Here is a 17434-nt window from a genome sequence, read left to right on the forward strand (position 1 = left end):
AATCATATTAAAACCTTAACAGGTTGTGTGTTTTGCTGTTTCCCGCTTGCGTCTTACCCTGTGTGCTCATCTGTGTGTTTGCTTTTAATACTATGGTGAATCATAAGTCAAATTGTCACATAGCCACATGTTTGCTGTTTGACATTTTAACAGGTGCATTGACTGTTAAATATGCTTTGTGTTCATCTTAAGCAATTGATGAATGAATTAAATCATCAATGGAAAATAATGGTTCTGTGATTATATTTAATGCTAAGAATGCAACCGAGCTTTATCCACACATCTGCTTTATGAGAAGATCTCCTGAAGTTGCAGATTCACCTCAGCAAAACTGCAGATTCCTTTTAAGCTGTTAGTACAAGCAAAGTGTTCACACTAGAGATGTAAAAATATTCTGTACAGCTTGATTTCTTTTAAGATTATTGGAAGAAAGAGAAGGTGAAAATGAGGTTTAAAAAAAAAGTTCAACACAAGTCAGAGATGCCTGACTTTTTGTCATCTTTTCCTCTTGTCTCCACAGGTATACTGTCCCTCCTGAGCATGGCAAAAGACTAGAGAGGCTGGCACAAGGTGAGAAGCTAATTTCAATTAAAATCCATTTAAGTTTGTTTATTCACCACTTCCGCACGCTTCCCTGCCTTTATCTCATTCACTCACATGCGTTAAGTGACAGAGCAAGTGCTTCCGCCTGTAGAGCACACGCCATTAAAATCATACACGCGCTGCACACTTAACACATGCCCTGAATACACACAAGCACACATTCAAAGCACGCTTATTGCCCCCCTCATGCATCTTTAAATAGAAAATAAAGTGGCACTTTTGAGCTACATCTCACCCTCTCTCCTCCCAACCGCAGTATGGACGTCATTGTTTAGCACTCACAATAAACAACCTTCCCGCAGCTTCTCATCTGACAAATACAGTGGTCCTTACCATCAACAGTGTGGCACATATGCATTGAGTTAGTGAGAAACTTTGATATGCCACTTTGCCACAATATATAAAAATATAGATTTTTGTTTTTTGGTCACTTGGTTGTGCTAAAATGGAGCAGCAGAAGAAAGAGCAGCTTGAAGCACTTAACGTGTGCAGTCTATCATGCTAAAAAGATGAGGATGGATGCTGAATTTTATAGTAGAAGCTGTCTGAAGTGACACCAGCAGCACCTGTTTGTTCTGCAGAAGTAATGACGGAAAACTTGCAAAACTCACACAATCAAGGCCGGTAGTTCTGGACTATGTTTTGATTAATGTTTATTATCCCGAGGAGGAAGTGTTGGCTGTAGATGATTCATGAACGGTCTTAACGCCTGTCAGAAATCTGTGAAGAAGTGAAAACGTCAAACATATTTCAACTAGGGCAAAAAAACAAAAAAGTAGAACAGATTTCTCAGCATTATATTCTTTGTTGACTTTTATAGTCAGAGTGCTTTGACATGAGGATTTCATCTCAAATCTAGAAATCTTGTCTAAGGTGGATAAAAGAGGCAGTGAAGTGATACCATTCTGCCATCTTTCTTTGACACAAGATGTTTCCTTTTGTTCCCCATTCTTTTCCAGCACCCATGTTCTCCTTTTACTCTTATTCTCTGTTTTGATCAGTGAGGATTAACCTTAGTATCGAATGTTTTTTAGAGTGAGGGAAAAGATATCGAGGTGAGAAGAGAGACTTGCTTTAAATAGACACATTCTCCCAGTTATCTCCTAGTTATCACTCCTGGGTGGAATTTGACTATGCATCATATATGGAGTTTGTCCCTATGCACAAAGGAAACAAAAGCATTCAAACAGTATTTCACTTCCTGTGCTTATAAGGAAAAACTGTTGTTGATGAACTAAACTCACACAGGTTCGGTCAACCGTCTCACATAATAGGGAGGGGCTGAAAGACAGCTCGAGGCAGCTGGTTTTGCATTTCCAGGTCTAAAACCTCTTCCTGTGGGCTACACACACATGAAGTTAAATAGGTTTCCCTATAAATATGCAGAATCTGTAGGCAAGGCGCGAGATGCTTTAGGCTTTAGAGTCGTATTGACCAGTCACATTTGAGCAGCCTGTGGAAGGAAGTCCATGTGGAGGGATAAGAGGAGCACATTTGGCAGCTGTAATTTTGAAAGCATCAGCTGTCACGCTGCAGTAATTTAGCTTTTTTTTTTTTTTTTTTTTTTTTAAGTGTATCTATATTCATATTGTAATCAGTGACTGACACACAGGGAAATGGACAGTCTTGGCCCAGATGTCCTTTATCCATACATCTGCTGGGTACACTGGTAAAATGTTAAAAATGACATTAAATGCTACTTTTAAAACCACCCGCAGAGTAGTCTGGCTTTGGACATTAAAACTGAGATCCCATTAGCGCCAGCTTTTATAGCAGGGTGTTCAGTCATACATTGCAGCTTAGCTGTCTTATCCAGCACCTGCCTGCCTCATTTGTAAAATACAGCTGCCGTGGGTGAGAGGAGAGCTCACTTCTGGAAGTCAAAAACATATCAGTGTTTATGTTCTACTTGTTCAGCAGTTTGCTAAATTGCTCTGAGACACATTTTGGAGAGGATTTTAATTCTTATGTTTTTATTCTCATTCCTTATCATTTTACCAGTGGATTTTCTTGTGGTGTTGGCCTTTAAGCCTCGCCAAAAATACCTCTATGCAGGAACTCCCTGGCTATCTGCACAGTGCTGTGCCAGCAATGGATAGGGGTTTGGTTGCAGCCGTTACTGCACTGGTATAAAGGGAAAACACTTAAACAACCTACTTAATATGTTTATGGAGCATTTGCATTAAAATTTCTCCACAAAAGAAAGCTGCAAAAATAACCCAAGATCTTTGACTTTGTGATAAAGTTCTTCTTATGCACTGCTGCTTAGGGCAATGCAAACTGGAGTGTCAGGCTTATGGCTATACTGATAACCCGTTGTCATGAAAGTATCACACAGGCCACCTGGACTTATTTTGTGGTTTTGGCTGTAAAATTGTAAATTAATTCCTATCTTTTAGGAACTATGTGAATTTTCTCTCTAGCCCAAAATGGTTAAGGAGTTACGTTAATGTGAAGCGCACATAATAAAATCTAGCCAGAGCTGATTTTTCTGTCTGCATTCAGACAGTAGTACCTGAATTTTCTTTTGCTACCATGATACATATCCCTGTAAAGCTTTTGTTTTCTCTCTCCAAAACCACTTAAATTTTGTCTCTAGCACAGTTGGTAACGGAGTTACGGTCATTTATAGAGTGTTTGTCAAATGGGCCCACCACTGGGCTTCATTCATGCAAAAACTTACTCTTGCAGTTTGAAAACGACATGAAAAATCCACCGAAGAATCTAAGATTAACAAACACCTTGTAATTATTCCAAATCCTAAGTACAAATCACAGAGAGCCTCATCCTTAAACACCCTAGTTCTGAAATCTCTCACTTAATATTTTTACAATTAAGTATTAAAAACTAAATACAGGGGGAAACCCTACAAATACTACCAGTACTAAACACAACTGCAGCTTTGGCATCATTTTGTTCAGTTGTTTCAGTTTCACAGACCTGGTGTTCACATTGACTTACTGGCCCACCTAAATAGAATGGAGCCTTAATTACTGTTATTACTTCCATCTGTGCCTTTTCTAAAATACCAGTCAAAAAGTCTGCTGTGAGATGGGCCCATTGTATTGTATTGTATTGATTCACAGAGCATGTTGAAGTCTTTGCTGATAATAAAAACGCTTGTTGTAAGGTGACAATAAATATTGCATTATACTGCAAAATGGGCATTTTGTCTTAGTTTTATCTGCCTGGTTTGGCAGTTTTAGGACAATACTTGGGGATTATGCATTTCAGTGTATGCAGAATTGTTTAATGTTTTTTTTAAATAACCTCCACACCTTTGATCTCAAGCAGCATACTTTCTAGACTACCTTAAAATACATTGTATATGTTGATGCTCTTTCCCATCTTCCTCTCTTCTTATCTAACCAGCTGGAAGTAGGAGGACACCACTGCCACTGTTATTTAACAGGCTCTCATTGACCTATCAAAGCCATCCTCGGAACAGGCAGCCAACTGTTTATGGGGTCCTAAAAAGACAGTTATGAGTGTTGCAGGGATGCTAAATGGGACTGGGACAATGGTCTCGTTACTTAAAAGCTCCTCTCCAAACATTTGACACGGTGACAGACGTCACTCCCATCACTCCTCATCTTTGCATTATTATTGCCACGGCGGGAGACTTTTCGGTTAAGGTGAGGAAGAGGGGAGGGTGTAGGGTTCGAGGCAGGAACTTAATTTTCAAACTCGAAAGGACAGAATGAAGCCTTTAAGTTAATATTACCCCATGGAGAGCTCAGAAAGCCAGCTGCATTTTAATGGGGATTAATACGCAGGCTCTGTCGGCACATTATTCACCTTTATCAGCTCCAACGAGCAGGCAGGCACTGAGAGAGTAGAGAGTCCCTCTCTCCCTCTTTTGCTTTGTAGGGTGGAACAGAGGCTGAAACAATGCAGTGAAAATGAAGGATGAAATGGGTGCTGATTATACTGTCAGTCACATTAAAGTTTAACTGGGTGGAGGCATGGATGGACCCCCCTTTGAGGCACTGGTGGGTACATGCGGTAAAGGCGGTGGGAGAGTGAGCGATGGAGGAGAAATTCTTTCTTTTGATTATGCAGAGTCTGTCTTTCTGTCTCCAAGAGCAAAAGTGAGCCTTTGTTTTAGAGAGTGAGTCGGGGCTTTGAGAGCCCAAAATGTCAGAGGTATATTATGATCTCAAAGCAGGCGGCGTTTTTAAGGAATTGAGTTTGTTTTATAACACAAGATAGGTATTATTAGTAAATTACTCCAGCTGGAAAAGTCCACATCGATACAATAACAAATTCAGTTTCACATTTCCTTTAGTGTAGTTTGAATGCTGTCCTAAAGAAGCTGACTTGCAGTAATTTTTATTATTGACCTTGGGGACTGAAACATCGGTAATTAATGCACAGCTCATTGTATTGTTTTTGGATTAATTACATTGCAGTAAACAAACGAGACCATGGTTTAAATAATCAGTAGCCTCTGACTGTCACTGTTGTTAGTCCTGCTGGTTCTGCAAATTAATACCATGTTTTAAATAACCCCACAGGTTTTTTTGTTTGTTTTTTTTGTTTTTGTTTGCATTGGTTGCACTGAACTGGATCACAATTTTACAGAGTGACAGCACCCAGCTTCACTTTTATGCTGTTGTATCCCTTTACACACAGTGACATCCATCAGATTTCCCCAGAAATCCAACCTGAAGGCCCACAATCAGTGAATTTTCATGCACTGTGGTAAAGTGATTATTCCACACTTTGGGCAGTAAATTAATTTCTGCCCATGTCAAGGGGAAACCGGATTTCCTTTTCCAGGTTGAGGGATTAACAATAACAAGATAAATGGTTGCATTTCAACTGGAGATGGCTGTTTATTTGTCAGTGTCGAAATACACTTATGGCATTGTATTACACATATGAAGGGAGCATAGAAATCTACTCTCCGATCGCTGTTGTATAGTAATCAGGCTAATGCAGTACATTCAAATGTGTTGATTTTCTCCTTTAATTACTCTGTAATCTGGTTTTTGTACTTTGCACAAAGCAGTTTGTGCAAATTAATATATTCAATCTAAATTCCAGTAAAGAGGCTGACAATCTTCTTGGTAATGGTTTATGCTGGATTGTGGCCGTAATACTACTGCAACATACTGTCAGTTTCTAATTCAGACAGAGTGTGATGAAAATATTGCATCAAGATCAGAGATTGATTCCATTCATGTCTCGGACTCCCGCATGCTTCACAGCATAACCTAATTTTAGGCATGCTATTAGGGTGCTGTAGTGATTGAGAACAGAATAAGAGGAATAATTAGGTTTTTTCCTCCTAAATATCAGAGTAAGCAATGATCCTATCAGTGTACAGTAGCTTCATCTGTAAATATTGTCACCCATTTCCATGCAGTAGTTGATGTATTCAGTTGCCGTGTCATTTTAAGTTTTCTTCTCAAAGAAGTTCACTTGTGCCAGCTGACAGGCAGGGGACCACAGGGGCATCACGATGACATCTGGGGATTGTTGGCCCAGGAAATGATTATGATAATTAATGGCTTTCAGGAACAAGTGCTGCATTGGTGTCAGCTCTTAACCGATGTCCTTGAAATTACTGTTCATGCTCAACACTTCGTTGCTAGACAGTTTCTCTCATAGTCACTGCATAATTGTTTCGGTTCGTAAAATCTGAGACTCGATGATTCAGGCTTATTAAGTGGATTTAAAAGAAGTTTCTGGTGAGAACAAAATCCATTTTTAACATGTACGTGATGGTTTATGAGTGCGGTTGACATATTGTCTTTAGTGTTGGTGTACTTCAGTAGGTTGATGTTTTTGGCTGATCCATCTGTGTGTATTGGCTTTATAACAGCCAATAAGTGAAAATGGAAAAAGGAAACACTGTGCAACACTGGCACCACACCAGATACCTGATGATAAACAAAACAACCAGCTGATCTAAGCAGAGTTGACTCTCAATGAATGAAAGTACACATAATCAGTTTTTCCAAGCATTTATCGTTTCCTATGTATGAAAGAGAAAGTTGCCAATCACCAAATATTGGTATATGGGTTTGGGCTCTGCTTATTAATCGTCTTCTCTCACTAACTCTGAGTTTAAATCCAGTTATTCTCCTGTTGCTACAGTATACAGATGAATAGCTCACATGCAGGCAGTTAGTAGTTGTGAAAGTGTAAAAGATAACTTTTAGCCAAAACATACAAACTGCTTATCTAAATGACTTGGATCATTTGGATTCCCAGTTATACCCTTGCTAAGAAAACAGACAAGCAGATGCACAGCAATTCCTCACTCCATTAGATTAACTAGCAAGAGTTTAAAAAAAACGTGGGCTGTTTTTGCCAGGCCTGCATCATTTTCTCAAAGTCTTTAATCTGTCTTTAGTGGTGATTGAACAAAATTCTGTCATGGATACAGATTTTGCTGAATGTGGCACATGAAAGAAACGCAAAAAAGACAACATAACATTGCCTTCAGAGGTTGATGATAACATGAACATATGTACATATACATATATACCCTACGATCGTTGCAGTAAGATGATGTTGTGGTTGTCAGTAAAATGCCCTAAATGCCCTATGCTCACTCTCACCCTCTGCAGGCTTCTTTCCCGGCAGCTCCCAAGGCTGCGATGCCTTCCTTCGCCACAAAATGACACTGATATCACCATCCATCCTGAAGAAGTATGGCATTCCCTTTGACAGGGTGAGTAGCTGCTGTTTCCCTACACACACAGTATAAGGTATCCATGAGGAAATAAAGTAATGTTAACAATTTCTGTTTTAACTGTCATACAAGCATCTTTACCAGTGCTGGCTGAAGTAGCAATAGAGTCCCTCCCACCCACTTACCTTAAACTGGCTGACACTGTTTCACCCTTTAACACCATATAAAAGAAAGCTGTTTGCCCTTTGTTTCTCTGCTTACACGACTCTAACATCTATCTAAAGTAGGCAACCATTATAAAATGGAATAAAGCTGTACCCCAGTGCTTAAGCACACACGCATCTTCAGCCTCATAATGATCAGAATGGAAATTGTGATGCAGATATTGACATTAAAACAATGAAGAGATTTGAAATATTTAGTATCAGATGGTGGGAAGTGGTGCATTTATTCCCCCAGTTCTCCAAGTGTGTCTTGCGTCAGCTGGAGAAGAAGTGGGCTTTTATTTCTAATGACTCAGCTTTGACGCAAACATCACAACTTATACTGGCTCTGAATAATTAGTATGAGTCAAGATATTGTGTCAGTCGTAGCAAATTGTTGGGGATCATTTCACCTATCGGTTATTGTTCTGTTCAGCAGTTCAGTCTTCAAATTATGGAAGATTGAGGAAGGGTGGAAAAAAAAGCTGACACGGAGCAGGCATCTGATGTTCTCCAGAGTCAGCATAAGGGTTCCCCTCTACCCCATTTTTCTCATTTCTCACCCCTCAGGACATCATTATCACGGTGAACGTTTGACTTGTTACACACCTACAGTATCTTTCCTGATTCGAATGTAAAAATAAAGCTTGTGTTCTTGCAGTAGCAAAAAGGTACTTTTGATATCTGAACCACTGCCTTTAGTTGAAGAAGTTTATCTCCCACTTTCAGCCCCCTACTTCCGTTTCTCCTTCTTATGCCTGTCACCTTATCTGGCTTGATGTGTCTCTTGATTGCCAAGATCCATGCTTTGCAAAGAAGTTGAGATCCCCAGTCAGATATATAGAGCTTGGGTTTTGGGGCAGCGCACACACACACACACACACACACACACACACAAAAGTGGTTAAAAATGTGAGGACAAGTAGAGCACATTTGCAGAACAACACTGAGCTCATGGGAAGAAATTCAGCACTCGGAGCAGCAGCCATGTTTAGTCAAATTAAGTCAGAAAAACAGGGACAAGATGTTTCAAGGATTCAAACTCCCTCAAACCTTAAGTCAGCAGTAGCCTTTGTGCAACTGGTGGTAATAATAAAATATAGCTGTAAGAAATAACTGGTAAATAGATTAATGCCTTCCTTGTGCACAGAGACTACTGATAAATTCAGCCTTCAGGCATTTAAAAAAATGTGTTTTCCTGTCTGTGTGAACAGATAACTCAGAATGAAGGGGAGTTCATGATCACCTTTCCTTATGGCTACCACGCCGGCTTCAACCATGGCTTCAACTGTGCAGAGTCCACAAACTTTGCCACGCTGCGCTGGGTGGACTACGGCAAGATGGCTACACTGGTAAGATGAGACCGATTCCAGAGAGGTTAAGTCACCGTAACAGAGAAATTTCAGTCTGCTGTGTTAACGTGTCAGCTGTGATGGGGAAAAAGTGATTTGGGGGATTTTGAAAACTTTTGAAATCATCTCACAAAAACATCCAAAACAAAACACTAATCTGGCTAAAAGAAAAGCAGCGATGCTCATTAATGATCATGTTAACTTTGCAAACTGGGCACCATCTATATAACATGTCTATCCATTTAGAAAATGGCTTTTATCTAAATTTTGTCAGCACTTGTCTGTAACCTGATGGAATTGGCAGCATGAAGCTGTTTGAAACGAGGTCTGAAGGCCAGTGTAGACACTCCACTTGAATAGTTTTGATCGGATATGTGATTCAGAGGCAGGTTTGCAGCCTTCCTGCTCTGGGTGTTTGCTTCTTTGAAGGGATGAAGTAATAGATCATATCGAAATATAAAAGCAGCGTCTGGTTCTCTGCTGCACACCATCTGTTACCGACACTAACTGTACCCTCGCATCCTTGCACTGACGCAAACTGCCTCTTTGCCCGTGGGCTGTTGAGCATGAAATTGACAGGGCATGGGTTGGTTGTGGAAGGGAGCCCAACGACAATGTCCTCTGGAAGAAACTCCCCTCTTTTCTCTTCTCTATACATTCCATTTCATGTTCAGTCCTCTGTCTCTGTCTTTGTGTGTGTGCGTGTCCCTTTTCCCTGCTTTCTCTCTACTTGGCTGCATGTCAGATTTATGAGGTGCCAGTTTGCAAAAGCACATCACCCTCCCTTCTCGCTCTTTCTCATTTTCGGCCTTCCTACTTTACCCATGTGGCCACTTGTAATTTAAGAACCAGTAGTCGAGGCTCCAGCAGTCTTCCTTTCGCCAGTGCTCAAGGGAGCATCTCCACTGCGCTTGTCTCAGTTTGTTAAAGAAGAGTTTTCCATTCTGCACGACTAATCCGAGTCGACAAATCGACAGCACAGCTCGGCACGCAGAGCCGGAGGAACGTGGAAAAATACAACAGCCCGACCAACGAGCAGGGCTCTTTCTTTCTAGCCAGATTTCTCTTTCACTTGGGCGTCTGTACTCTTTGGGTGTTATGGTTATAAAGATTGTCCCAGAACTTGTGCTGTGTAATTTACAGCTTTGTAGCAGACACCTCTCATAGTGGATCATTGGGACCAAGCAGATGAGCCTTTGGCTAAAATGAACCAGAGACCAGGACCTGCTGAAGGCGTTTCTTTGCCTTCTTGCTCACTGCACAGATCTTGCGCTGAGCCTTGTTAATAAGTGGATCCTAAATGCCTGAAAAAGTTGAAAGATTTTTCTATATTTGGGTTGTCCCTCTGCGTACATCCACAGGGCCGTAATTATTTTAGTTTCTTTTCCTTTCATTCCCCAGATATCCTAAAAAAATTCAATTCTAATATTCTCTATATTCTGTATCTTGATATAGATAGTAGTTTCAGATGGCTTACCTACACCACCTTCTTCCTGAGCAATAATAAAGTCTCATTTTCTCTTAATCTTTCTCTTAACTCCGCCATCTTTCTCTGTCTTTGGCTTAAGCAGTCATCCATTAACTCATCTCCCCTCCCCGCCCCGCCTTCCCCCTGCTGAGCCCTAGTCTGTCAGCATCAAACAGGACAGTGAACGATGGGGCTCGGTATCGAATCTGTCACTGTTTTCGGGCTGGTGGCACACGACAGAGACTGAGAGAGAATTTGGGCATGCTTCATGTCTCAGTCCTTTTTAAAGACAAGCTCTTTAACTGCTGACCCATCTGTTTGGCTTCCTAAGTGAACACATCTGCGGTCAGAGCAGGTCTATTGTCAGCATTCCTTGCATGTTCTGTGTGGGGTTGTACTTCTATTGTTTAAGACGTGACAGTTCTAATTAACCTTCTCCTCCACCTCTGGCTGTGCGCTAGGTGTTGGCCATTTAATTTTCTTTCATTTTTTTTGCATTTCATGTATTTAGTACCTCATTCATAGCATATCAGAAAAGCATTGTAACTCAAACAATTTCATTTGAACCATAGATCTAACTATTGAGTGTGGAAGTGGCTAGCTTTCTTTGAAATGACAAGAATAATAACAGAAGAAATCAAAAAGAAAGGTGTTGCATGACTAGCTAAAGTAGGATTTTTCTTTTTTTTTCTTTCTATTGCACATTTAAGGGAAGACAGCAAAATGTAGACTCCACTGACGAATTGAAGTCGGTGAAAAAGATTCTTCATATTGTTATACTTAGTGCTGCAGCATTATTTTTCTGAATGTTAAAAGTTTATGTCTTCTGGGTTGTTGTGTTCTTGGTGAAAGCCTCTCTCTGCTCGTTTGGTGCTCACTCACACTTTGCTAATGTTCCTCCAGGCTTCCAGGGTGATTTTTTTTTTTCCCCCCCCCTGTCTGGGAAATGAACAAAAATCATCCTCCCAGGTCCCGGGCTAAATCACATCACTTTTTCATCTAAAGATTCAACTACAGATGACTTGCTTCATCTTTTCTGTATTTGTTTGCAGGCTTGTCTGTTTTTTTTCTATGAGACCAGAGAATATGTTTTTATTAGTCATTTTCATCAACTTTGTCCATGATATAGTTGAACATTTAGCATTTTTTGCTACATTTATTAAAGAAAGGACTGTATCAGTGTTAATGTAGCAAACACTGCCTGAAACACAGCAGAAGAAAAGGAAGTGTTCATTAAGATGCAGACTAGATTCTTGACACTGAGCAACAAAATTAGGCCAGTCATGAACAAAAACAATCAGCATTCGTCCACAGAGTTTCCAAGATCAGCAGTAAATTTAGCTCATATGTAAAACACAGACATGTTACTGAGATTTTCATTATCACATTAGGAAGCTGTGTCAGTGTGGGCAAGGTGAATTAAGATGCTATAACTACAATTACCCTAATGCTGCTCATGAGAAACAACAACAAAAATCTCTTTGCAACTTTTCATTGCTGTGCTTAAGTAATTTAAAATTACAGTTTAATTTTTTCACTCTGAACAGCCTAATGAACCTTCCTGCTGCTGAGATTTCTTTCTGCCCAGATGTTGAGGAAATTTGATTAATTTAGCCTAGAAAGATCATCTATTTGTAAAACTCTACAGTCAATTTTGACTTTATATTTTTGCTTTTTTATATACAGCCAAAAAATACACAGCAGCCTGAGCTTCGACGCTCTTGCTGAATGTATATTTGCTGCAATGGCAGTTAGTACACTGCAGAAGCAACTGCATGCAGGAGGACATACAAATGATTTTTTGTTCGTTTATTTTTTTCTGACTTTAAGGACAGTTTTTACTCTGGAGGATAATAAACCTCTGATTTACAGCCACACAGATTAGTGAGGACCGTTTAATCACAGTTGAATATCGCTGAGATTTACAACAACTTGCAATGTAAGCATAAACCTGGCTCGTGCCACTTTACAGTTGTTTTACCACATATCCCAATGAACGTTTCTACTGTTTTGTTTTAAACCTTCTCGTTTTGTTCAGCATGTTAAGCAGCTGATCTCATCTGGGGATGTATGTGAGGAGATAAAGAAGGAAAGGAGGGGAAAACTGTGGGAGTGGGAGAAAAATTGGAGCAGTTTAGTCTTTATTTAAATGTGTTCAGCATTTTTTTTTCCTACTCACTGAAAAATAAGCAAACAAACAAAAGAAAACACAAAAAACCACCAAAGTAGTGGATTAGTTTTGTGTTGCCTTACTCAGTTTTCTTAGCAGGTGGGTGATCTGCAGCCCTGTTGTGCAGTGCATTCAGAATTTTGCATTAAAACAGTTTTTAATTACCTCTGAAATTATTCTCCATTCCTATTAGCATCTTGAAGGTTAGTTTTGTTTCATCAGAAGAATGAACAAAATAACTGGATGCTTAAATTTTCATGCAATCTCATTTTGTTTTATGCTATTGGATATACTGAGAAGTATCCCTACACTGAAGAACTTTGAAAAATAAAGGAAGACTGAAGCAAGTGCTGTGCATCCACAGTGAGTCCCCGGGCTTCAGGTTTTCTGTGGCTCCTATAATTAAGCTTCATTAGGAGCCCAAGTATACTTCAGGGCTCATTGACTCCCTGCCTCAGAGTGGGTTTTTGTTTTCTGAGATCTTGTGCATCTCCAAATGAGTTTCATCTAATTAAGTTTTTAGATGATAATAAAGTGTAACTCATCCTGGCCCTTGAGGATGGCAACGATGTCCATAACCTCTTAACACTTTCCTAAAAATAAAACAAGGCGCTGAATCTCTTTAGCAGTGAAGAATGCACATTTTGCCAGGTACAATCAGGGTAAGATCAATATTTATCTTGGTGGCTGTTTTTTGATGGGGTTTTTTGTTAGTCACGTCCTGTTTCCAGTAAAAGTATCATTGTGGTAAAAATCAGGTGTTCCCATGCTTGCACTTGCACCCCCTCTTTTTTGCCCTCCCATTCCCCATTCCATCACCGACACAGTATTTTAATGTCTCTATCTGTCAAGTGGTGTCTAGATGAGATGTAGGCTGGAAATTGTTTTGCTGTGGAGGTGTGGGCTGTTGTGTTTCTAGTAATTGAGCACAAGGCTCTCAATACAGATCAGGAAATAAAAGGATCTGAAAGAAATACAGCAAGCGAGGCACAAAAAATATTTTCATATGTCTGCTTCCTCATCTTTTTTCCCTTCATTACACCACCCTCCATTTGTTTCCTGTATTTCAAAACTTGGTTTTGATGTCCATGCCATTTTTCACTCCTGCACCACTGCAGTTTCATGCAACGGTTTCCCACTCTAGTAAGCTCAATGATTCAATGGTTCTGTCTCGTGCCATATTTTAGTCATTATCACGTTTTAAGGTATCTTAGGTCAGTGGTGTATATACAACACCATAGTGGAACAGCTGGTTGTTTACTGTATATTTAAAGCCTGTTTGTCAGGTGTGGCCTTTGTCACACAGGCCTAGAGACCTGCCAGCAACTGTCTGGCAACCACTGGTCAACAGGGAAAAGTGTGGATTCTGTAACTGGTGAGTGGCTGCCGGAGGTTGCTCCCTAAGGCATTGTCCCATACTAAAAACCTCCTGACAACTACTTTGATTGCTCTCATTGTGCTTACTTATGTCTGCAAACACTGCAAACAAAATTGTAAGAAGTGAGGAAATGCCATTGTTTGCAGACAAATTGGCACCTTTCATGCAAATTATGTGTTTTATTGACCAAAGTTTTTTGGTACAGCACCATCTTTGTGACTGATCCTCCACACAACTGCTTGCTAACAGGTTGGGGTCTATACATTTTTCCATAGAAATTAAAGGTTGCCGGGAGATTGCCACTTGCACATCTCTAGGCCTCTGTACCTGTGACCTTTAAAAGCAAGTTAGGTCACTTTGTAGCTATATTGGTAATCCTGATGTCCCTTTTTGATGGTCGTGTATGTAAATTAGCTTAGTTCGTGGTCACAGTGACATAAAATATGCATGCACAGTCAACAGTCAAATTGGATATAATGTACTTAAAAGGTTTGCCAACTTCTCCCCAAGAAAGGTTTTAACAAACTTTTTTCCCTCCAGAAGCTAAAATTTTACAACCATCTTTGCTCTTACAGATCAGATTCAGTTCAGCATTGTTTGGGTGCCTTCTCCCTCTCTCTCTTAGAGAGCAGTTCTGGTTTTAGTAACTTACAGAGATGGAAGTAAGAGATTTTTATTATCTAGATAGACTAGTCCCCTTTGTAAAGTGTTTTATATATTTACATAGTTTGTCCAAAACATGTTTAACAAGTTTCATTTATATAATTTTTCAAAGGGATCTTTATATCTGTTTTCACTCTTGTATTTTACAAGTTGCCATCAAACAAGACAGATAACAACCGCTTGATAAGATTTTATATGCCTTTTACATATGGGTTTGCTCCAAAACCTCTATATGACTGTAATTGATTTGTTTTGATGCTTAAACGGTGCTCAAACCGGTGCTTAAAGAATGGAGAACACAAACTTTGTCCAAAGACCTCTCATGTTTACCCTGAATGGTTACCTCTGCTTTTGATATATTGTTTTAGTAAGTATCCAAAACTCCTCACTCACACAAGACAGATACAAACTTTATAAGATTTTCATGTTTAACTGTTTTCCACTCTTTCTTTGGTCATTTTAGTGGCCAGGGTTTGCCATCAAACCTAAATCATCATCCGTGATGTCTAATGTAATCTGCAAGCTATAGCAAATGTCTTTTTCTAGATCAGAAACAGTATCACAGTATCAGCTTAAAGCACTTGTTGCAGGCTGCTGAGTTTGCACCTTTGCTGTGAAGTACAGCCAGACTTTTGACCGCCGGGGCATTTTAATCTGGCTCTGCTCTGAAAGAACGTACGAAAGACCTGAATGGAGATCCTCATCTAGAATTTCACCGTTTATGTCAGAACCCCCGGTACCCATTTTTTCTTTTCTCCCCTTTATTACACAGAAGTCCCATCTTTACAACAGGTATTCCCTACTCTAATGTAGAGCCTTGTCTTTTCTCTGCAGTGTTCCTGCCGGAAGGACATGGTGAAAATCTCCATGGATGTGTTTGTGCGCTGCCTGCAGCCCGAGCGCTATGAGCTGTGGAAGCAGGGCAAAGACACAACAGCGCTGGACCACCTGAAGCCCACAGAGCTCACCAGCCCTGAGCTGGAGAGCTGGAGGGAGCATCGCGTCGCCCACCGGGCAAACCTCCTGCGAAGGTTTGTATTATAAATTTCTTTATGTGTTCAAAAGTAAATATGAGGGTTTTACTTAGCTGTCTATCTAACTGTGACAGGGCCATGCAGAAGATGAAGCAATTCCGTCGTCTGAAGCTCGAGGAGGTGAAAGTCCTGGCAGAGGAAGGCATTGAGCTGAATGCTGCCGAGTACCAGCGTCAGGTTGAGGAGCGTGAGGCTCAGCGGAAGAAGGAGAAGGAAGCACGTCTTGCCCGAGAGGCCATGATAACTCTGGAAGCCCTGGAGCGCGAGGAGCAGCAGGCTGCTGAGGCCGCTGCTAAAGCAGTAGAGACTCCAGCTACAGAGGGTGAGGCAGATATGAAAGCCTTTCTTTTAGTTCTATACTTGTGATAGAATCTTCCACTTTAAAAAGTCATTACTCAGTCCACACGGTAGTTTTAACCTCATTGCCTCATACAGACATTTTTAATGAGCCAGTAGCACTTCTGACTTTATCTCCTCATCTGTTATTTGCCAGGGCAAGAACAAGAAACCAAACCACAGAACTTGACAGACGACATTGAGAAAAAGAAGCAGAGAAAGCCGAAGAAGATCTCCAGCGACCAAAATGCCATCACTGGATTCGAGGAAGCGTTTGAGCAGTTTGCTACATCTGACGACAAGAATTCAAAGAGGGACACGGCTCGTCATCTAGACACTTTGTCCCCAAGACACAGCGACATCTTAGCAGACAACAAGATGGATGTGAGCGCCACCCAGGTGAGTCCGATCTTGACTGAAAGTCAATAGATTTGTCCTTTACTCTGTCAGACAGGTTAGCTCTTTAAGCATTTGTAATCCCCACTTGGTGGCAGTTTAATACTTTATTTGTTGTGAGCTTACATCACAATAGAGTAGACTCTGATTTGGCTAATAAAACACAAGCTAATTAAATCTGAAAAAATCCACTAACATTTGCTGTACTAATACACAAATGTAGGAAAAAATGTTTTTGCAGCTGTAGTCATTACTTGTTTTTCCATTTACTTTTTATCCATTCTCAAAAACAGCAGTTTATTAAATTAATATTAACTTTGAACATGTTCAAATTACTTTTTATTTGGAGATGAATATTTTACGGTTAGACACATTGAACAAAAATAAGAAACACACTTTTTTAAAATTAATTTATTTTAGGCAACCTATCCCAAGAGGAAAATACCTACAGAAATAAAAAAGAGTCGCCGCCACCCCCTCAGCAAGCCACCCACGCGCTCCCCTCTGTCCATTGTCAAACAAGATCCAGCTAGCGACAAAGGTATGTGGATATCCGCCCTTCACTTCAGTTATTTTTTTGTATATATTCTGCTATTAAAGTCTTAAACACTTGTGCAGAAACCTCTCTCACAAGCTGCTAGTAGATCTACAATTTGATCTGCCTGGATGTCAGTTGTCAGTGCTGTAATTGCTGTTTTCATGTAGACATGAATAAATTATGGAGGGAAAAACAGCAAAATAACACAATAATATGTCTGATGTAAAGACCAGAGGGAGGCACAGAAGAAAAGAACAAAAACTGGGTTTTCCGGAAACAGATTTGTGTAGTTACTTCAGATTTGGCACAGGTGTCGTCTCTACGGCGTCGTGGTTTACACATTCTAGTGAAAGCTCCACAGTTTGATCCCGGGAGGAGGCGCGTATCCCCTCGGAGACTGCGTCAGGAAGGGCATCCGGCATAAAATCTGCCAAATCGAACACGCAGAGCTACCTGCTGTGGTGACCCACTGTGAATAAGGGAGCAGCCCAAAGTAGTTAGCACTTCAGCTTTGCTGCAGATTTGTTTACTTGGACTCAGAGATGAACAAATTAGAATTTGAAGGGTGCTGCAAACCCACAAATTTAGACGGCGTCATGAAAATTCACAAATTTGTCAAGCATCACAAAGAGACATGGCATGATGTG

At 40.3% G+C, this 17434-nt stretch overlaps 1 protein-coding gene across 1 annotated transcript in view; it reads left to right on the top strand.

Moving 5' to 3' along the window:
* The window catches only part of kdm4b (lysine (K)-specific demethylase 4B), a 42359-nt gene that overhangs the window by 11916 nt on the left and 13009 nt on the right, over positions 1 to 17434 (top strand). Inside the window, exons 6-12 of the mRNA XM_031750255.2 lie at positions 521 to 570; positions 7185 to 7288; positions 8667 to 8804; positions 15318 to 15514; positions 15592 to 15839; positions 16011 to 16252; positions 16670 to 16790. Of these exons, the coding sequence (XP_031606115.1) occupies positions 521 to 570; positions 7185 to 7288; positions 8667 to 8804; positions 15318 to 15514; positions 15592 to 15839; positions 16011 to 16252; positions 16670 to 16790 (1100 nt within the window). The remainder of the gene's footprint in view (positions 1 to 520; positions 571 to 7184; positions 7289 to 8666; positions 8805 to 15317; positions 15515 to 15591; positions 15840 to 16010; positions 16253 to 16669; positions 16791 to 17434) is intronic.

Source organism: Oreochromis aureus, linkage group 15, assembly GCF_013358895.1.
Source record: "Oreochromis aureus strain Israel breed Guangdong linkage group 15, ZZ_aureus, whole genome shotgun sequence".
NCBI lineage: Eukaryota > Metazoa > Chordata > Actinopteri > Cichliformes > Cichlidae > Oreochromis > Oreochromis aureus.